The sequence below is a fragment of the Nymphaea colorata genome, chromosome 5, assembly GCF_008831285.2.
Source record: "Nymphaea colorata isolate Beijing-Zhang1983 chromosome 5, ASM883128v2, whole genome shotgun sequence".
NCBI classification, from domain to species: Eukaryota; Viridiplantae; Streptophyta; class Magnoliopsida; order Nymphaeales; family Nymphaeaceae; genus Nymphaea; species Nymphaea colorata.
In genome coordinates, this window is record NC_045142.1 from 22,018,329 (window position 1) to 22,041,654 (window position 23,326).

At 38.0% G+C, this 23,326-nt stretch overlaps 2 protein-coding genes across 2 annotated transcripts; one reads left to right on the top strand and one right to left on the bottom strand.

Moving 5' to 3' along the window:
- The first annotated feature begins 934 nt into the window (after positions 1-934).
- On the top strand, positions 935-5,426 carry LOC116254504 (inactive beta-amylase 9-like). The gene is made up of 3 exons (XM_031629929.2): positions 935-1,794; positions 3,760-4,236; positions 4,324-5,426. Exons 1-3 carry the CDS (start codon positions 1,540-1,542, stop codon positions 5,218-5,220), a joined length of 1,629 nt encoding a protein of 542 aa, XP_031485789.1. The 5' UTR covers positions 935-1,539; the 3' UTR covers positions 5,221-5,426.
- Positions 5,427-8,294: 2,868 nt separating this feature from the next.
- LOC116254306 (tubby-like F-box protein 3) lies at positions 8,295-14,603 on the bottom strand. Its single transcript, XM_031629625.2, has 6 exons — positions 13,435-14,603; positions 12,720-12,807; positions 11,580-11,709; positions 10,871-11,050; positions 9,687-10,169; positions 8,295-8,532 (listed from the first exon to the last, which is right to left on the bottom strand). The coding sequence occupies exons 1-5, from the start codon at positions 13,795-13,797 to the stop codon at positions 9,689-9,691; spliced, it is 1,242 nt and encodes a 413-aa protein (XP_031485485.1). The 5' UTR covers positions 13,798-14,603; the 3' UTR covers positions 8,295-8,532; positions 9,687-9,688.
- Positions 14,604-23,326: the final 8,723 nt, after the last annotated feature.

The window sequence follows — 23,326 nt, forward strand, 5'->3', positions numbered from 1 at the left end:
GGTTCAGACCCGATCCATATAAAGCAACCTCGGGTTTGGTGCGGAAGGACGCTAATAGGACAAAAGGCATCTTCCCCGTACACGTCAGCGTGGGTCGACGCGCTCTCTCGTAACGACACGTGGCGGAGAAGTCGGTGGCGTCATCGGTCGGGCGTTGCTTCCACGTGGTGCCACGTCACAGCCATATCCACATTATCCGCCCGCCCGGAACGATTCATTTTTACAGCCGTTGCTTTTTCCTGCCACGTGGCTAGCCTCTCCGCCGTTGGCAACGTACAAAACTTCACGCCCCTCGAAGGATTCGTAAACCACGGGATTGCCATCAGGTGCCACCGAAAGGCCGCCTCCACTTGTCAGAGAGGCCAAACAACCCGTCGCCAGACAGGACGCGAGAAGATATGGATCACATTATTCACTAACTGATAAACTTTTCAACCGTCTCCAATTAAATACATGCCTTTTTCATACATAGATGACGGCGTTATATGGTTTCGTTTTATGTGAACGTGAGTTTTCAATAGATTTTATAACAAAAAATTTCAATAAAAAAAAAAATAGATTGAAGAGCCATGTAAGCACTCTATGTACTCCATCATAACCAACGTGACACCAAGGTGTATGACTTAAAGGTCTTGAGAAAATTATGGATTTATGAATTGGTTTTTGTTAGAAAATCAATTCAAAATCGACTAATTCGTTTCAAAATTTAGAAAATGTCTAGGAGTTTTTGTTGAAGATATTAAAAAAGCTAAATATTTGAAAACCGTTTCTATCTCGCAGGCGACGGAGTTTTTTTTCCTGAACGACAGGCGGGCTTGGACCAAGACAAGCAATGGCATTTTGGTGATTATCTGAAAAACCACGACGGAGGGTTGAAGGCCCTCTCCCGCTGGTTTCTTTGAAATAATCCAAGAAGTTGCCGTCCTTCGTCTTCAAATTGAATCTTTTTTTCTCTCTCTCTCTCCACGCGCTTTTCCGCCGTCTTCCAGAAGGAAAAAGAAAAGGAAACGGAAAGGCCTTGGCCCTCCGATTTTCTGTTATAATATTTTCAGCCGTCCATCTCCCCGATTTCCATATTTTCCGCCTCTGCGAGACGTCTCGTATATATCCTCCCTCCATCCCCAGATTTTCCGCCTGTGGGTTCTGGTTCTTGCTCACAGATAACAGCGAAGGTCCGCCTGTAATTTATCCGTTCTCTGTTGCTCCGCGTCATTATTAGTTTCCCCCTTTTTTTATCTTTTCCTCCTCCCCTCTTTAAATATTGCGTTTCCGGCTCATCGGTTTCTCAGAAAAAAAAATCTTCTTCTTCTAGTCTTCCACTGATTTTGGGTGATCGTCTGCGTCGGATCGTTGGGATCCCATTTTTCGTGTTGATTCTTCATTTTTACTGGTTTTCTCTTTATTTACTGATTTGGGTGGCGAATTCGGGTGTGATTGTCGGGATTTGGGGCGTCCAAGGATTCAGGGGTCTTGTTTCTTAAAAGGGTATTTATTCTTCTTCCGGGTTTTGTTCAAAAATTGTGTGAGTGGTGAGGAATCATGGAGGTTTCAGTGATCGGAAGCTCGCAGGTTCCCGTCGGGAGAAAGAATCAGGTTCTTCCGAAGTCGGAAATTGTTGGGCGCTGCAGAGAGCTGGGATTCTTGAAGGGGACGACCAGCCGGGCTGGGTTCGGCCTTGGCCTCACGGCCGATTTGAGGAGGAGGAGGAAGGTGGGTGTTCCGGTGGTGGCCGCCTCCGGAGCGGGGAAGGTCCTCGTCGGCAAAGAAGGCGCGAGGCGTTGTCAAGAGAAGAAGGTAAGAGAAGGAAAAAAAAAAAAAAAAGTAGCTCGCCATTTTTTTAAAATTCTTCTAGTTCTTCTCCTTCTTTCTGCACCATTAGTTCTTGGATTCTACGAATGGAAACCCTACATTTGCTCGTGGTTCTCAGATGCCGTCTTTCTCGGGACCTTCTTCTTCAATTGCCTGTAGCTTCTTCGGTTATTGATTCCGTGATTTTCGCATGATTTTTTCCATTGGTTTTCGATTTGCTTCGGGACCGTCTAGCGTGGCCGTGAGTTATGATGTTCATGATCTTGATTTTGCATTTAATTGTGCTACAAAATTAAAATGGGTTTTCAGGTAATCTTCCGAATACGGAGTCAACCTTGGAGGATGCCATTTTTGACCTTTGACTTTAAACTGCGGAAAATGCCCTTCCTGTCTCCTTTCAATTTCCGTGGATCAAATCAAATCAGTACATGAGCTTTGGCCTTGCCCTTCATCTGCAATTTTGTTAGAAGAAAAAGTAGTTTAGTTTTCCTCCTTTTGTATTTTAAAAAGGTCCTTTTTTTTCAGAAAATTCTTGTGACCAATATCTTTCTCCCCATCCTACTTTTACCTTTTTTTTTTGTTTGGTATATGATTTCTTAGACCTTCTGTTTGCAGATTCATATATAAAAGATAACTGTTCTTCAGGAATGAATAACTTGACAAAATTTTTGTTAAACCAGATTTTGCTAAGACTTTGCTTTGGGGGCATCTGAACAGCTATCAAGAGTCCTGATTTTTGGTGAAAAAACTGGTCTGACACAACTGGGTTTTGGGTGTCATCCAGAGTGTAATACGTTTAGAACGGCAAATTCTTGTTTACCAGAACCCCAAATGGTCTCCGTTTTCTATTAAAATATTCTTATCGTTATTTACGACCCTGAATTTATGTGGGCAGTTCTACCTCTGATAGTTGTTTTTTTGTGTAAAAGGAGGTAGTTATTTTGTTGGTGAAAAAGTCTAGAACAGCCTGTCAAGAAAGTTTTCACTTTTTTCCTTTTCCATCTGTGAGATCTTTTCTTCCTTTGGTAGAATAAGGATGGAATCAATGGATTCTTGTGCCTGCTTTCACTTTCATAGATGATATTTCTCAGCTTGGTTCATGCTGTCCTCAAAAAATGGAAGGAATTAGATATGGTTAATTAATCAGTAGTAGTAGCTTCTCAAGATGTCAACTAGTGTGATGTTTCTTAAGCTACCAGTTGAATAGGATTAAGATGAACTTTAGGTCCTTGGTTGCTAGAAGTTTGATATTTACATTTTATTAAGGATACAAACCCCCCTACATGGTCACATGAAGTACAAATGGGACGAATGAAAGAAAATCTCCTTTTCCAAAAATCAAAGCAAAAATTGACATATAGAAGCTGGTTGCTTCTTCTTCGATAACTACAATACCTAGAATGTTAATCTGCAGGTAGTGAACTTTTATATAGATTCAGCTTTCTCTTTTTTCCCCCTCTTTTAGTAGCGACATGAGATTTCTACTGAATCATGAATCATAGGTTTGATAAGGACAGGTGTATACAAGGAGGGAAGATCAGGTTCATTGGCGGGTGAACTGTTAAGGTCAAATACAACCAGGACTGATGAAAGAGCTGCATCCTGGATGTCGTTTTACCATAACTGGCTCACCCACCGGATGACCTGATTTGCTTTCAAGAACAAGAATTTGCCTAGATAGTGTTCCTGGCCTAAATGCCTCTGGCAGCTCTTCTTTCGAGAAACGGCTTTGTTCTGAATTTTTGCGAGCATGAACAGCTTTCTGAGATCCCCATAAGGCCATGAGTCTAGTTTGAACTTGTTCTACATGTTGCTAGTAAAATTTCTTTAAAAGAAGAATGAATGCATTTCATGTGTTGTTTTTCAAGGTTCTACAGTCTCAAGGACTAGAATAAAGCTATTATTCTTATCCTTTGGCCCATCCCTGACTTCTCTGAATGTGTTCTGCAGAGCGGCCGAGTACCATTATATGTAGCTCTTCCTCTAGATGCTGTCTCGGACAACACCACCTTGAACCATACTAAGGCCATCGCCACTGGACTGAAGGCCCTGAAACTTCTTGGGGTCACAGGTGTTTCTCTTCCAGTATGGTGGGGCATTGTTGAGAATGAAGAAGCTGGAAAATATAACTGGTCTGCATATCAGTCCCTTGCTGAGATGATCCGCAATGCCGGACTCAAACTCAGAGTCTCCATCTGTTTCCATGCTACATCAAATATCTCGCTTCCTCCATGGGTTATTAAGATTGGAGAAAGCGACCCTGATATTTTTTTCAAGGATCGTGCAGGCAAGTGGTACAAGAACTGCTTGTCTTTGGCAGCTGACGACCTTCCGGTGCTTGCAGGAAGGTCTCCTATGCAAGTCTATGAACAATTCCTCTCTGAATTCAAGTCTTCATTCTCAGGCTTCCTCGGCGGCACAATCACAGTAAGCATCAGGATCCAAGATTACCTCTTGAATGTAGTTCTACCGCATCGTTTTCTGATTCTGATTGCTAATTTGGTTTTCTAACAGGACATATCGGTGAGCCTTGGTCCGAATGGTGAACTTCGGTACCCTTCCTTCCCTGAGAGCAGCCGGAGCAAGATTCAGGGCGTCGGAGAATTTCAGTGTTATGACAAATACATGCTTGCGAACCTGAAGCAACATGCTGAAAGTTCCGGCAAGCGCGATTGGGGCCATTCCGGCCCCCACGATGCACCTAGCTACCACCATTGGCCACAGACCAACAACTTCTTCAAGGACTCCGGCGGTTCCTGGGAAACAGAATATGGCAATTTTTTCCTCACCTGGTATTCAGGCCAGCTGACGGCTCATGGTGACCGAGTCCTCTCTCTTGCCTCAAGAGTTTTCTGTGATTGCCCTGTAACCATCTCCGGCAAGGTCCCGCTTGTGTATAGTTGGTACAAGACTCGATCCCATGCTGCTGAACTGACTGCAGGATTGTACAACACTGACAAGAGAAATGGCTATGACGCCATTGCCAAAATGTTTGCTGCAAATTCTGCTACATTGGTGTTACCAGGGATGGATCTCTCCGATGCCCATCGACCTGCAGAAGCCTTGTCAAGCCCGGAGTCGGTCATCTCACAGATAGAAGCAGCGTGTCTGGAGAATGGTGTGCCCATTGCTGGGGAGAACACGCCGGCTTCGAGCGTACCGGATAATTTCACCAGGATTAAAGAGAATATGAAGAATGGTAGGTCTTGCTTAGAAGCGTTCAACTATTATAGGATGGGTGCACACTTCTTCTCGCCCGAGCACTGGCCGAAGTTCACAGAATTCTTCCGGGGCCTCGAGTTGCCTGAAAAGGATTCCGACGATCTCCCAGACAAAGAGGGGAGCCTGTCTTTCACTAATGTTGGTGCTGCTGCTGCTGAGCCGGAGAAGACATTACAGATGCAAGCATGAAGAGACTATTTTAACTTTCTTCATGTAAATACTATGTATGTAGCTGGGGATGCTATTTTATGACAATTTAGGAATCCCTGTAAATGCCGTCGAGATGGAACCACCGGAAAATTTTTCATTCCTTATTTGTAGAATGTAGGATTAAAATGAAACTGTATGCCATTGTCCAATTATAGAATCAAATATACTGAGTTAAGTTTGCTGCTTATGTTGTGTCCATCCTTTTCCGACTTTCTGCTTTCGACGGTTTTCTGTCAGAATTGAATTTTTAATATGAACAAATAGTATTGTCTGGGGTTTTAGAAACGCAGATGAGGTATCTGTAACATCCTGTCAGTGATGGGGTGTCGGTGTGTCTCAAATTTCTAACTTTGCACCGTAAATACGGAGAAGGTGCTGAAACGTCGCTTTCCCCAGCACTTGGTCACGTGTTTGTTTCAGCGTAGTATGATTGAGACAGTGTCTTAATTGTACGTTTTGGGGCTCAAAGTTTCGAAACACGCTTCGAGTGGATGTTTGATTGCCTGGAAAATTTTGGTTGGTGAAGTTATGAGTTGCATCAGCCATTGGTTATGAGTTGCGTCAGCATCAGCCATGGCAGAGGTGCAACTTTTAACTTAAGTGCCGTGTTTCGCCGTAGAAACAGAATGCTCATATGGATCAAACTAAAGGCTGTCTCTAATCTAACCATGCTTCTTGAAGGAAAGAGACTTGCCTTTCTTGTCTCAATTTTTTTTTTAGCATACCTTACTAAAAGCAGGACTAAAGAGCACCTTCTAAATAAAGCACGTTATGATTTGTTAAACTAGCACAATAAGATTATTAGTTAACACAGACTCTTCCAAAAGGTTGTTGCATAACACGACTCAAGTACCAGTGTGGCTTGAGTATGACAACAAATAAATTACCTTCTTTTACTTTAAATCATTGATAACATCATAGCTTTTCAACTATCGATTATTAATTGCTAGTTACATTATTCGTGGACAATTATATATACAAATATATTTATTTACATGTATCTTTGCCGCACCGGCACCTGTGTGACATAAATATTCAATCTCTTTTACAATATGACAAATCTGCGGTGCCCTTGATGCGAAGATCGGATAAGCTTTTTGGTCCTCAAGTCCATCATTGGGCTAAGTGGCCCGATCCATCACCACTTCCCTTTTTTCTTTTATTTTTTTTTCTTTGGAGCTTGGAATTCTTTTTTTCTTTTTTCTTTCCTGCAGATTGAAGGTTTCTAGAGATATTTTCATGTTATTTTGAAGAAAATGAGCCCAACTTGTGGATCAACTTGACACCCAAATTGGACAAGTAGAAAGACATCGCTTCCAAAGAGATCTACAATCTCAGCCATCCATTGTTGGCATAAACGGTCACTATCAGCGTTTGCTTATTTTTACAAAAGAAATGCATTTGATGCAATAGTATCAGTATGGGGTTTTTTTATGTCATTGTTAAGGGGCCGTTCGCCATAGAGAACAGTTTTGAAGTGGATTCATAGAATGTTGTGTTAATAGTGTTTTATAAATCGAATCGGCAAAAAACATTGTCATTGAAATTCATGTCAGACATAAAATCCATTTAAAATTGTTTTAAAAATTGAAAAAATAAAGAAAAATCATTTCAGATATTGGCCCGTAAGAAGCTGGGTCGGTCAGTACACACTAATAAATGCGGTCTATATCAGCACCATGTCGGCCAATTCTTTCAGATTTCTACTTTTACATGTCCATTCTCAAGGGAGCAACATGAGCGTAGAAAGTAACAAAAATTTTCCCCGTCCAAGTATTCGATGTCGATATCTTATGTCACATCGTGCCGGACGATGCAGATCGACATGGACAACTCTCAAGTCGTATCTGTCAGCAAACTGATACCGATATATAGCACTGAAAATATCAGAGGAAACAGCTTGTATGGGGTCGATGTGTTAACAAATAATACAAGATATTTTTTTATTTTTCTAATATAAAAATATGAATATTGTCCGAGATGCCAGACAGTTTCGTGCCATTGCTATTATATTGTATAACATTGAGTTTTTCTTTTGGTTTTTTTTAACGGTGAGTGATTACTTTTCTACCGCTCCAAAGAGAGACCATAAAGTTTTGGTGGAGTCCTTTTGTGCATATGTTTCAGTACCTTTTACAATCCAGAAAGCATGTTTCATAACATAAACCCCCTTGAAGTGGCCGGTCCCAATGCACTACAGCCCTCAGGTCTTGACATCATTGAGTTTACTCAAAACAGTTTTAGGTCTTGGCATCATTGAGTTTACTCAAAAGTTTTGGATGGAATGGATGGAAGAAGGAAACCATCTACCGACCTCGGCTTTTCAGATCTTCGGTTTGCCAATCGCATGATTTCATTTTTAAAGAGTTTAAATCATAAAGGATTCATTGATATCAGATGAGGAGCTGCGTATTCATTTTTTGCAGTCTTAAATTTTAACTATATGGCATTTGAAGAAGAGTTAGATTTACAGAGTAAATAGATTGTCAAAAACGAATTGCAAACTTTCAGGTTTTTTTTTTCCTCTGGTTCATTTGGCCAAGTAAAGATCTGTCATAAACTCTCCTGAGGGCAGCGGTAAAGCAGACGAGAAACTTCCTGACGCCCAGAGTTATGAACGAGCTCCCGTCAAGTTCAGCCTGTGAGTCGAACCTCAAATACAGTTTAAACTCAGGGCAATAGTAGTAACATGAGCAAACCAGACTGGTACAAAGGACTACGTGGAACCCAATGAAACCAAAATCAACCTGCAGATGAGTCCTGCAACTCCATGAATCATCTAGCTCGTCCAAATAGTTAGGTTGACCATATGCAGCAAACACAGCATAGTTATGAAAGAATTTTTTTCATGTCTCCCGTGTGCAAGGATACCCGAAAAACAGTTTAATTTCCACTAAGAAAAGATCGTGCCAATGTTAAGTTCAAGGACAATAACTGATCTGATCATGATAGTAAAATGTTGGACAGAAGAACAATCCACTTTATACTCTGTTATCTTTATCAGCACCAGAAACAGGAAACTCATGCAACTGCCAAGTTCGGCAGAAAAGACATACAGCCCCGAAGGTCAGGAATTTCCATAAAAGGTTTTGACCATAGGTTTAGAATGAAAGTAGATTGTGATACTTCCAAAAGTTTATGTACACCACAAATACAAGTGCGTGCATGCATACATGCAGTCATGTTATACAGCCAGTGAGGAACCAACAACCAGAAAGGAGCTTGGACATTGATATCCTGTTGCAGTCGCCCATTTGCATCCTCGCAAGAAAATTTTGAGGCCACGAGATCCTTGACAACAACCAACAAATTAGCCAGAATCACAAGATAATGATGACGACTTCAATGAAAATATTACAAGATGATCATGATGACAAATATTCAAAAATATTTCTATGCTGGTTGATCTTTCAGGACTAATTTTATCTAAAAAAAATATTTTCTCCATGCTATTGGTTGACTCTTATGCTGCTTCTCTTATCTCCCCCGTCTTGCTTAATTGTACCTGGTAATGAAGCTTTTAGAAAAAGTAAAAGTGAAAGGAGAAAGGGTTTACAAAAAATGACAAAGAAAGTGTGGTAAAACAAATAAACTATAGGAAGGTTAGCAAAAGGTTCCGAAAAGCAAAGTGCAAGCGAACTGCTAGCTAATGCCTAATGAAACAGGCACTTCATTGTGAATTTGCTTGAACGGAATTGTTCTGCATCAGAATACATGCTGTAGAAATTAGGTCCTCATAACTGAAACATTTGACTCTTTGCTGGTGCATCATTAAGGAACTTGGAAATATATGCCCATTTTTCTAAAATATAATAACAGTTACCTATCATTCAGAATTTCAGACTACTTTCGCAGGAGAACATACAAAGGAGGTCCACACATTTTTGTCAACCTCTACCTTTAGTTCTTTTTTGAAGTCTATTTTTTGCATCACTGCCATTATGCATGAATAGCAAATTTTAGATCAGCATGGAGCTAGAGTTTTTGCTCCAATGCTGCTAACATCTAGTTTCAAAAAGTCTTTTAGCGATCCACATCAAAAAACACAAGCAGATTCCAATTTAAAATTATTCATACTGATAATAACTTAAAACTTTCCTCAAGCAAGTGGTACTACTAACAAAGTTCCTTTTAGATGGAATCTGGAGAGATCAAACAACTAATGGATAAAAACTTTGGACCACAAGTCACAAGAACATTCTGGAAAAAGGAGAATTCAGATATGGCTGCTGTAGTATATTTTTCCAAGTTTAGAATCCAGCTATGCATCTTTAAGTCTGCCAATTCTTTTGAGAAAGATGAACACTTTGTTCTAACATATTTCATACTTCACGTATTTAATAACCAGCAACTTTAGTCATCATCAAAATCAGGGATGGATACACCACCTATATGAAAACAAAGACAACTGGACAAATGAATCCATAAATAAGATGTCACCTTACCTTTACTCGCATGCAATCTTGGTGTCGAAGCTGCTGAGGCATATGGCAAAAGCTTGAAAAGCAGAAAGAGGATATCTATAGTCCATTGTGAATGAGTCCTTTGCCACTTTGCCAAATTGCAGTAAAACCTTATCATGATCATGAGCCATTTGTGTGTTTTCAGGTGCTGCAACAAGTTGGAAGTTCTTCACAGAAGCAACAGTTACACGTCCCCGAAAATTTAAGCACCAACACTGAAGTTGTTCATGCCATCTTGGTGCCTTATTTTTTAGTACAAGATGGCTGTCTTTTGCATCACTTCGGCTGGACAATGGAGCTGAGAATGAACTTTCTGACTGAGTGGACTTAGATCGTGGTAAATGATAAGATGAAAAGGAATCGATGCTATTCAGAAGGAATTCAGTCTGTGTTGGAGCAACTCCCCCAGGTTCAACAGCACTTGCTGGGATGCCATCCATAACACAAAGCATTCTTCTTGGGCCCCTGGTTTAGACAATTGAACGTGTACATCATTCAAGAACAATAAAAGTGGGACATTGTGATAGATCAAAACTAATAGGAATTAACAAGACCAAAATTTACAGCTAATGGGAACTGAGGTACTATAAGAAGGTTCTTTTCCCTGATCTCTTCAATATTACCAGGAACAGAAACTTCTAATTTAGAGGATACAAGTAATAAAGTTGGATCACTCTATACACAACAGAATACTGGGAGACTGTTTAAAATATTAACTGAATTAGCATTTTCACCACATGAAGAATCAGCAAGTTTATTTTCTAACAAGCAATTTTAATTAGCAATCTCACTCTAAAAAATGTCGACTTGTAACCATTTTCACATCACCTTTAAGCATAGCCTCAAATAATTAGAACATCAATGGTATCAAAAAAATAATTTTACTTCCAAACATTCAAAAGATACGCAGAAATTAACAAGGCAATTCATGTTTGGAGAACAAAAGGGTTACAACTAATAACTAACATGAAATCCTTCAATTTAACAATACTAACAAAATGGCAGCAAACTGTAGGCCATTTATTACATAAAAACATCCATATCTTCTGGCGTTTAGGCAACTCAGTAAGTTAATCTCATATGTAGTACCACCACAATCACAGAGCAAAAGAACTTAAAGGTCACCAATTACATTAATTACGCAGCTCATGAAGTTAAGTTCATACCTTGCTCCCAGGACGTTCAGCTCATATGAAATATGGGCAACTGTGTAGTTTCCTGCAGGAACCCTTGGTGAGACTTGCTTCAAGCCAACCAACCGAGAAGAACGGCTTTTTTTCACTATAGCTCCAGCATGAGGAGGCTGGGCATCATACACAGTAAACTTGGTCCCCAAGAAATTTGATCTGCAAAACAAAAAAAAAAAAGTTAAATTTCAAATTGATACCATGAATTGATGGGAGACACACTACAACAGGAAGGAAATAAACAAGGACCTTTCCACACTATTTAAGATGAAAACTGTGTCACCTACTACTTGTATGTGCCACATATTTGTTTATATCTCACAGGATGACTGCAAGATATAATGAGCACACCTTTCCTACCTAAGAAGATAAATAAATACAATTTGTGTGTGCTCAAAAGTTACAAGCTTTACATGTGAAGCCAATCCAAAATCCAAATCTTATGCATTTTCTGGGGAAATAAAATGTTGATAGGCATTAATCTTGCAATAGCAATTCAAGAACAGGAAATAACATACTAGAGGAATTGTCTGTTTTCTCATGATACTATGAAAATTGAAAAGCCTATTCCAAAGTAAAATGGCAGCAAATATTATTGTGATCTTATAAGAAACAGAAAATTTCAAAATACGCAGATGGGACAATATAGAACTCAATCTTCACAAGCGGAACAACGTCTGGGACTTACCTTAACTTTCCTATATAGGTACCACTGCCCTTGGACATGTCTCCAGCATCTAAAGAGATAACGTAGTCAGTGTAGGTTGGGCGACGAACCCTGCATGCTGCAAGAAGGAACTTCCCATTTTCCGCCAATGCTACAGGAAGGAAATTTACAGGTCAAAAACAGATTTCAAAATATGTGAAGGACAGTTGAATTAACAAGCTACCAGACATAAAAAATAAATAAATTGTTTAGGGTTACAATCAGCTGCAAATCCATAACACCCAACTTGTTGGAAAACTCAACCAAGTAAACCACAATCAATAGCTCAGTAATCTCCTGGATAATAAGATAGTGTGGTACAAATTAGAAACATAGTTGTCATAGTCAGAAATCAGACTTAGGCCCACTAAGGCCCTAGAAGGATCAGCCTTTTTGAGTCAGTCCAAGTCAGTCAACCAAAATAATATTAGTGAGGCCAGCAAGAGGATTTACATACACAGGGAGATATACTATATGCATACACTGAAATAAAGAAAACCTATATAGTATATGTTTATATAACAAAAACTACACATACACACAGAATATTTAGAGTACATATGCCAGTGAGTGTATGTGTGTTTGTGCGTCATAAACACAGATAGTTATTGAAAAGAAACCTATGTAAGTTAAAGGAAAACTATAAAAAGAAAAATTCTTAGTAACTGTTTACATTTACATTTGATGGTTCAAATTGTACTTGCTTAAAAGATGCACTTTGAGGCTAGTCATTCAACAAGTAGTCCCATCATGGGCCCAACCGACTAATCCCAGGGACTAGTTGGTTGACTAGTGGCTAAGACGCCTAAGCGACTAGTCAGACTGATACTCCATAAGTTGACAAGTAAGGCTTCAAGTGAAAATAAAGAATGAGAAAACGGGGCCAATTACAGTCAATAGTACTACAAGTATATACCTATCTCCTCTCTGTACATGATTCATAAAAGAGAATGAAATAAGCAAGATAAAACAATATTACTATAGGAGTATTGGTTACACTGCTCAGAAAGCAAAATAAATATTGCAATTCAAAATTGAGAAAGTTTCTTCAATCAATGCATAAGCAGAGCCAACAGAGACAGGTCGAACATGCAAGTGCATGAGAACAATGCTATAGCCAACCTTGAGCCAGACCAAGATAAAGACGATATGTATGAGCAACACGATCCCTTTTTATGTAACATTGCACAAGGTTGTCTCTTGGACCAGGCTGCAGAACACAAAAACGTCAATCTGTGAGCAAATATGGAAGCGAGTGAAATATGAATACAGTGAATTGTGAACAGGGATACAATCACGAGTTCACCTTCAGGATGTTCTAATAGAATCTTCATCCTAATGAATATGCATAGAAAATTAGGGATATTATAGAAGGCAAAAATAAGAAAATAAAAGTTAAATGTGCCAGTTAATATCTGGTCTACTTCTTCAAGGAGTGGATATTCTAGAGAACTATCAGTTAATTGAATGTAACACAGACAACAAGACAGACTCAAGACCTCCGAATACCAAACTGTGGTACGAGCTAGTAATGTGGAACTCTGTTGATTAAGCTCTAATATGCCATTGTTTCTGAATGTTATGATAATTATATAACAGTTTTCTCACCATTTCTTCCACGTATGACGTATCTAGTGTCTGTTCTATGCCCCTTTTTAGTTTAACTCAAATAAAGCACCAATCAACAAACTTTGACAAAAACAATATTATAAAAATTTGAGCATTTTCCAATCAACTAAGAAACTAAGATGTCCGAGCAAATGTTTCATTTTCTTCAGCTATAAGTTCATCAAATGAAAATGTTGTTGCGTTACAAGATCTTTGGAGTTCCGCTAACCTGCTTCAAAGAGATGGGAAATGTCAGCTTGCCCGATAGCTCCGGAGTCTTCACAACTTCCTTGGTTATCACCCTCCAACTCCTGCAAACACCTGCACAGGCGATCACATGCTTCCTCGGTGGCCATGTCTCCTCCGCCGCCTCGACCCTCAATATCACATCCCTCAGCAGCTCAGGCGGCAGATTAGCCCAACAGCTCTGTTTGGCATCTTCGATCGGTCCGTGGGTGCCGTCAACGGTGAATTCAGAGCTCTCACTCTGAAATTTAGACCTTGAACCATGACCCCATTTCCCGTCGAATCCCTTCTTCGACATACCCCCGATTTCTCCCTTCATTTCCTGGATTATACTCCTAAAAGACATTAGCCTCCCTCTTCTCCCCAGCCCCCAATCAAATTCAACCCCAGGAAAGCACCCAAAAAGCAACTTTAAGCTTCAATCCGATACATTTACACAAGATTTCGTGATGGTACTATATATTTACAGACATAAATTACAAACATTCCGCAAAAAGAACTATAAGGACCCTAAGAAAAATCATCCTTTCGTTTCCTCGACCAAATTTACAACACCCACTTGCCAAAACCACAAGGAAATTTGTAAAAAAAATCCGTCCATCTCGACTTAAAACCTTTCGGAAGACTTTAATCTTCCAGAACAATTTCAAGCACACACCACCAATCTGTTTCAGGATCAAGAATCTCCAAGGACCATCAACTTCAAATTCGGAAACTCCCTTCCAAACGCTTTAAAATCGCCGAGAATGAAAGGATTCACCACGAAAAGATGATCCTCTCATTCCCAGCCAAAGACCCAAAATCCAAACCCAAAAAATGTAGAGAAACACACGTACTAACTCAGATACCCAACCAAAAACTCCTGAAATTCAAACACAAATACACAACAGGATCACTCTTCGCATACAACAGCCCCCATTCTCCCTCAAAACTCCATGGAAAAGGCCAGCCCATCAAAACAATAACAGGAGAAAAAAAAAATAAAGCTCCCAATCACCAAACCAGGAAAGGAAGAAGCCTAGTTGGATATGTCTAGCCGATCCCCCTCTTGTTATTCCAGATAGACTTGTGTAAGATCACAGCAAGATTGCAGAATCAGCACACCTTTCATTCTGGCAAGAGAAAAGGGTCTCGCCAAAATAGGCAGGTGTGGCTGTAACGTTGTAATGACAACGTATTAATTATTACTGATCATGGTTAAGCACATCTCCCCCTAATTACCATTTTATCCCTCAAATTTACTTAATCAACAGGACAGCCCTCCGTCCAACGTGGGTCCGGGTCACCGGCTGACCCTACCTTGTTGTGGCTCGCATATGGATCGTGGCTGGGTCCATTAAGGTTGTCAAATATTTGACTAGGTCCGGTTTTCAGGGCATTCCGGACTGGGATTGTGCTGTTCCGGCGATGGCTGTGCTATAACTTGATCAGCTCGACTTGACTCTGAGCTAAGTCAACCTCAAACTAGATCAGCTCGACTCGGCTCGATAGATCAAGTCCAGCCTCGAGATCAGCTTGTTCAGGTTCGTTTGCCAACATCTCATTCGATTTGATCTCTTTTCTTTGTTTTATGTTTGAAAGAAACTCGACTCGGCTCGAGCTCGATTTCAATAGCTCGAGCTTGACTCGTTCGAGTTCTTAAAACTCGAACTCAAGTGGATTCGGCCCGATAAAGCTCAAGCTGAAGATTGGCTTGAGCCGAGCCAAGCATTTCACTAAAAATATATTTTTTTTAAAGCAAGAGGCGGTATATATATAGACTTGACATGTATCCTCCCACGTACGTGTACCCATTTGAGCAATCTTTTTGTTTTTTTGATAATTTTATGAGACGTATTTTATATTTTTTTTTTCCATGCTTATCCGAGTTTAACCGAGACTAACCCACTTAACTCGAGCTTTACTCCTTTAGGTTTTTGGAGTTAATTTCTTAACTCGAACTCAAATAATTTAATAAATGAGTTGAGTTCGAGTCAAGTTTGTCTAGCGAGTTATAGTCGAGCTCGAGTTAGCTCCTCTTATTGAACAGCCTTAATTATATCAGACACCGGTCCGAGGGGCATAGCTCAAATGGGTGAATTTGGGGCATGTTATGGAACGTGTCGTGAAGTATTTATGGTTCAACCTGTGAGGGTTATTTTTTTGTATCATAAGGAGATGGGTCGTATGTGCAAATTGAAGTATGTAGAAATCTCACTACCTCGTACCAGAATGTGGGGGCAAGGAAAAAGAAAAGGGCTTCGGCTCTCTGACTTGAGAGTGTCATTATTCCTTTCGTCTGGCCAATGCCAGAGCCAGAAAATTTTGGCTGAGAAGCATTAACCAGTTTCTAGCTTCATGAGTGTTTGCGAGGCATTAACCTAGGTCTGGTGTGAGCACCAGATGTGGCTGGACCAAGGTTCAACTCAATCATAGTAAAAGATTTTAAGAGCTGGTGCGGGCAGTGGCCTATTCCGGTCACAACAATACCTTTGTTACTACTTTTACCTGAAGTTTATTTATCTTTTAAAATAGGCACAAAAACATGATAAAGAGAGGCAAAAGTCAGTAAAGAATAAAATGGTGTCACTGTCTTTTGGTGCGATAATAAAGGTTCATTGATAAAAATGCATATGCGTCAATGAAAATGGCTATTACTGACGTGAATCTCAGCTTAAAAAAAAAATAGAAAAGGGGGTAAGACATTGGTACAAGGTTTTACTGATGCAAGCGGCAGCGTCAGTAATATTTGTGACTCGAACAATAGCAGTTTACATGTTTGCCTAAGGTTTTATGACGCAAGCTACTTTTTATCTTAAAGTTTTATATTTGGAAAAAAAAAAAAGGCAACTATATGCACAACATGCCAAACTACAACTATTGTATTTATTAGTTGTGGTTGGAAGAGGAGTTCAAAAATATCTGCTCATTAAATCCAAACACTTCAACTTCTAACAAGTTTGGTGGGCAGCAAAACAGAATTATAATGATGTAGGGTGGTGCATTTGAGCACCAAAGTCCAAAAAAAATAAAATAAAATAAAATCTAGCTTCATACAGATCCAAATTTGTCATCTTAATAATGGAAATTGGTAACTATCAAATGTTTATATGTTAAGTTATGATGGGAATTGTTGGGGTCATTGATTTTTAAAAAAAATAGAGAGTGAGGATTAAGTTAAAAAAATGAAAATCCAGTTATATATCGACTATGTTTGTCCTAGTCCTAATTATCTTTTGACAGGGTTATGTTTTGTTACTGTTCTTGTTAAGCAAGACTTTACTTTTCCCTACCCCGTTACAGAAAAATATTTTCACATACATTTTCTTACTTGATCAAAACAATTTACATGCACATTCAGAGATTGCCAGATGATTTAAAATATTATGCCCGTAAGCCTGGGCATCAGGCCCGGGTACTCAACGGGTACCCGGTACCCGGCCCAATAATGTATCAGGCTGGCCTGGTTCAATTTGACGGGACCCGATTCAGTTTGATTTATTTTTTGTATAATTTTTATATAACATTGATATGTATTTTATTATTAAAAATGTATTTTATATTCAAAAATTTTATTTTATATTTTTTAAAAATATTTTTTTTTATTTTAACTGGGCCAAGCCTGGACCCGGGCTCGGGTTTTAAGCATCGGCCAGCCTGGCCCGATGCCCAGGACCATATGCAGGGCAATAAAGTCATAGACTTGAGCATTTCTTTTTACTAATAAGCGCTAGAGATCAGATAGAGATAGATATATAGAGGGTCTGATCAAGCAAAAGTGTGAGCTCTTATGAATTAGAGAGAGAATCTAACTTTTTGAGTGTAAAGTGCTAGCAAATCTAAAATGACCCAACAGCAGAAAGTAAGATTCTTGCTAAATGGCTTTCATGTTACACCTGATAAATCTGTCAACCTTTTTCTCAAAGGCAGCCAACTTTACAAGTGTGTGTTTGATAACGTTGGATCTTGAGTCCGGAAGCCAATTTGAAATCCAATTTTATGGGAGACCTATAGAATAAACAAACACTAAATTTCTCCACAATATAAAATTGAAAATTTGATGTCGTCAATATGTGTGCCCAAAACCTCCAATCTTAATGAGCGGGTCCAACCTCAAATTTATGGATATGAAAACCCGATTATTAGAACTATATCACCTTCTACCTTTGGTTCAATAGAAGCAAATTGCCGTTACAATCTCTATCTTGTTCAATTCTCATAAACGCTATGGTTAAGTAGGCAAGCGACCGGGTTTTGGTTGTCCATATGTATGGCCTCCTTTTTTTTCTCTCTCTCTCTATATATATATATATATATATATCGCGTTTGTATATGTGCATGCAATTTTTAATTATTTTGGTAGATCACGAGGGAATATTTATGTTAAATGAAGCATAAGGCACCTTTGCGGGAGCCCTTTAACTTATCTAGATCATGACGTTGCCAAACTTTTTTTTTTTTTTTTCAAAACAGCATCAACAGCTCATATTTAATGCATAAAGAGTGCCAACAATAATGGACCGTTGGATCGAAAAAGTCTGATGGCCTACGTTGTAGGTTATTGCAAGCCACATGGGTGTTGCTTTCATTTAAGTTTATTATAACTTTTTTTTTTGTTTTTTCCTCTTTTCTTATCTGCTTTTTCCTTTTTGTCGTAAAGCGTTAAAGCCGATTATATGTTATTAAAAAATGATTACTTTCTCAATAAATTAATATTAAAAATTAATCTCGCTTATCCACAGGAGTTGAGCTAAAGCTGTGAACTGAACAGACATGAAACAACCGCCTTGACTAGAGAGAGAAAGAGAAGTTGGTAGGTGTCGAGCAGTCTCCATTAAATCATTGATAAAAAGGAAGAAGGATTTAATCGGGCTGAAATCGCTCCTTACCTAAGGGTTCGGCACCTACCCCTCCAGATCCAGATACAGAGGTTGAAATTTCTCCTTATAATTTATAAGACCTACCTGAAGATATAGGTTACGAGTATAACACTAACACTATATATATATATATATATATATATATTCAATTATTTTTATACTTTTTTTTTTCAAAATGATTCAAAGCTAAAGATTTTTTTATAACATTGGCCACATCAGTATTAATACGACCAGGGGTGGAGATAAGGGGGCTCCCATTGACCTTGGCCCACTCAAGTTTTTTCTTAATTTACATGTAAATCTAAAAAAAAATAATTTTTTTATAGAAAAATTGGTGCAACAAACGTGAAAGGAACCTGACCCCGTTGTTTACGTAGATAGCGAAACAAAAATGCAGAAATTACATCTGCAGACCCCATTTTTGCCTTTTATTATAATAAACGATCTTTTTTTCTAAATTTACTGTTATAGACAGAAAATTTTCGGATAACTACCAAGCAAAGGGCTTCTATCTTGTCTCAACAACATGAAATAAACTGCTTCGGACTAGTCGGAAGAAACTTCACCCTGCACAAAATTCGTCATTTATGAAGTTTTTTGTAATGCTTTACTTTGAAAAGTTTAGTTATGTATGTAAGATTATGAAAAATTTGAAGAGACTTATAAAAAGGATTGTTAGATGATTGGTTATTCTGATTCCTAATGTTTTTGGGTCGAAACTGAAGTTATTAAGGTGCAGGCTAGAACCTGTCGAATCGAAAGCCTAAGCCTGGTGTAGGAGCCGTCAAGTCGTTACATTTCCAAATAAATAATTGAAAGAAAATACTTACTAGAGATTTTTCACAACTAAAAGCTGTGAATCATCATTGATGATATTGGATTTGGATTTAGATCTGGATCTGTTCCTGCACTTTATGTGTCCCAAGAATAACTGAGGCACTAGTTCACATGCACATCCAAAGCGAAGACTTCAAAAATGAAATTTCAATTTACTGCTGATTTTTCTGTATACTAACCGGAAAAGAGCCTAACGTTATTCAGGAACTCCAAAAAAAGTCTTCCTTGAAGTAGCCCACTTAACATGGGTTTGAACATTAGTTAAACTAAGTCAAGCAAGGCCAACATATAGTCAAATATCACCATGTTTAACTTAATTTAAAACTAATAAAAAAAACAGTTTAACATTAAACAAAGGTCTTTATCAGGTAATTTTGCACAAATCCTTAACTTGTAACGAAAAAATCCAAAAATTTAAAGCCGTTGCATGGCATTAATAGCAAAAACTTGGACCCTTAAATGAAAATCTTCTCTGGAAAAAAGATGGCCAGATTCCCAGGACAAAACTATTATCAATTTCAAATATTTTGAACCTTTAGCGGCTTTTTGAAATAAAATTAAAGAAAGCCCTAATCCTTTGTCTTTTTTCTTTCTTTCTTTTTTTATTTTTGCAAAAACCGATACAACTTGGTTGGTAGGCACCACCGAACGCTAACTTTCTTAACTTTTTATTTTTCCTTTATTTTCTAAGAATCTCCAGCATGTGAATGACTCCTAGATATCCACATTTTCAAGCAATAATGTTTCTTATCTTCGTGTCATCAGGCTTTATGATTTAGATAATGACCGCACAGTGTGAACTAAAGTGCAAAAAGCAACGTGTGGCTTTTTGTGCGTGTGATGCTGCTCTACTTTATATGGTTACTCTTATTGATAAGATCGCATCTCCATTTCATGCCTTTCCAACATACTCCTATATATATATATAAGTTACATTTTTTTTTTGGTTCACTAACTGGAATTCACTAGCTGCCCTTGTTCAGGCTTCTTAATGAAGACAAAAACATGTTTTGGAACATGCCATGAATTATAAGCCAAGTATGAGCTCAAATCCAACCAGACTGTTCAAGATGGGATTTGACATGTGATTTGGATCCGAAATCTCTCAATCTCAATCTGAGTCTCTATCCTGGACCCAACAAAGTGTTGTGGGTCAGATGGTTGCACCTGTTCTCAACTCAACTAATGTATGCCTGCGAGACAGAGTAACACTTAAAATGAGTATTTTTACAAGCTGAGTCGAGCCGAACCCGAGTCGATTTGCGAGTTACTTGGTTTATTTCCTAACTTTAATTATTGAGCTAAGCTAAAGGAGAATACTTTTGCTAACAAGGAGTCGCACTCAAGTTCCCCCAAGCCAATGAAGAAAGAAAGAACAAAAGAAAAGCCAACAAAAAAAAGAAAGGTTGTCTCCTACCACTTCTTCACACAAATGTTTGACAACAAAAAAAAAAAAAAAAGTGAGGAATGGAAGAAGTTAAGTTTCTAGTTTTAAATCATTCATGAGTTTGGAACTGCCCTTTGAAGAAAAAAGGGGATAAGCCTTCAACCTTTTTGGGCCCTTCTTAATTGAAAGGGAACCGAACAAAAAGGTGACAAAGTTTGGAATTTGGATAAAGTTCAGACGGGAAATTAAAAAAGTGTGGTATCTTCATTGAAGAATCTTTTCCTTCACAAAAGCTCTGCAAAAGCCTAAAGATAATCTGCACTCTTGTTTTTTTGTGCATCAAAAATTTCATGTTTTATTTTTTGTTCATGTGCATGTCATATAATATTAAAAAGTGTATTTTTTTTGTAAAAAAAAAATTGTCGCTATTAGGTTCAAATGTAACCGCTGGCAGATAATATGATGCGACCAAAAGCAAAGAAAAAGAAAACCATAAAGGTCTTTTTCACTAGAACTCGAAGAGGACTTGGTTTTGATGTTTCGAGGTATCGCTTCTACTATGCTTCAATTTGCATATCAGTGTCTCCTTTTTTACAACATTGAGAATTGATGCTTCAATCGAAATTAGAGACAAAAAGTGACCGTTGCACCGTCTATTACACTAAACCCTGCCAAGATGAGTCTTTGCTACCAAATAAGAAGCATATCACAATCAAACCAAAATGTCCATTGTCCTGACAGGCAAAAAATGTTCCATTGTCCTGACAGGCAAAAAATGTTTCTTTCTCTTTTCTCCCATGCCACCAGGGGCGAAGCCAAGGTAGGCCCACTTAGGCCTTGGCCCCACCTTATTTTTTTTTTAATTTACATGTACATTTTAAAAAATTTTACTTGTTTTATATAAAAATTTTGAAAAATAATATTTTGACCCTAACCAAAATTTAGAAATTTTCATTCGCTCCTCCCCTCATGAAAAGTTTATGGCTCCACCTCTACATGCCATGACAAGGCAGGGATGAACACAGGTGGGACTTGGATCAAATTTCAATATTAGAACATTCAACATAATTGGATCAACTTTGTCAATTAACCCAAAATTAGATAAAATAGTCTTAAAAATTTCATGTTCTAATATATTTGGACCTATATTGGTTTACTCACTTTCTATTTTAGAAGCAGAATAGATGATTAAGCCCATGCAAGCAACAAAATCTCCCAACCCAAGGTGATTTCCTCCAAGTAAAATACAAATTATACAAATGTGCCAACAAAAATGAGTGCACATTGATCAGGCATTGAATTCTCAACCTATTTGAACTAGAGTTTCCTCAAGTCCAATCACTTAGCGATTGATTTTACTTTGCAAGGCGGCATTTGGCAACAATAACAGTTTGTTAATGTTCCATGAATTTGTCTCAATCTTTAAGATAAAATCATTAAATATTGACAAACATGTCTTCATTTCCAAACAACCCTTAGTGTTAGTGTTTCGAATAAATAATGAATGTGTGATAGAATAGTGAGGCTTTCTCCAATTTATGGGGAGGTTTTAAAAAATCCTTTTAAGGAGACAACTACATAATTTTCAAAAATTTTACATGGGTCAAAAAAATTAAAATATTAAATACTAAAATTTGATTTTTCAGAAACTCTAGGGGCACCAATTCTCATGCAGCACATCTGAAGTGAATATAACATGATTTTTTTAAAAATTTCAATATCTAAATTATAGTGTAATTTAATATTCATTATATGGGGAAATTGGTCAAAATTTTAGGATGGACAAAAATAGATAAGAAACTCGATATAGATTGAACTTGATTTTTTTTTTTTAAGAAAAACCTAATTTCACATGAACATGCTTTTATCCCTAATTAATTTTCTCACCTCTTTTATTGTAAATTCTTTTGCCGACGATCTTGTATCTCTTTAGCTTTAGCATCTCCGGTTTCTTTAACTGACAAAGTTCAATCCGAAATGCTTTAAATTTATTATGTGATTTTTAATGTCTCTATTCTTCTCGAGTTTTTAATTGGCAATAGTTTCGCAAATCTGAACAAATTAAAAATAGAAAGGATCTAAGACTATTTTTTGACATTTCTTCTTAATTCTACAATTAATCAATAATTTTCGGAGTTCTTTTCAATTAGAATACTTTGACATGACACTTCAAAATGGAAGCTAAACACTAAATCACACTGATACTAGTATGGGTACATGTATGAGAGGCTGATACCAAGATACCAAGATACGACAAGGTATATACATATGTCCATAAGTCCATAAAAACAACAAAAATTATTACAAAATAAGTGAGAAAAATGCAAAACAGGCAAAAAAAAACATTTTGTGACAATTTATATGCAAAGATAATATTCAAAACTTCAAAATTAATATGAAAATTTCAATAAAATTGTGTGTGTGTGTATTTTTTTTTAAGTACCAGTGTCTGTACGTTGGAGTACTACTAATACCGCAATCATTTTGCTATTTCTATGCAATTCAAGCTTAACAGCATGAAAATTACATCAAAAACAATTTTTCTCACATATAGTTAAGGCTGGACATCCATCTGGTCGGGCTTCTCAACAAACCAGGGTTCAAGCTGGTCCGAAATTCTTGCTGTGGCCCAAGACCAGCCTGCTTAGTTATCATGCTGGACCCAACTGTCAACTTTTTACTCGTCGAGTACTTGGTTTGGTGTCTACTCGTATTTGAAACCCTTAATATTTCATGTTTTAATACTCCATAAACTCTTAGCCAGGTATCAAGACTTTGTAAGGGTGATATCG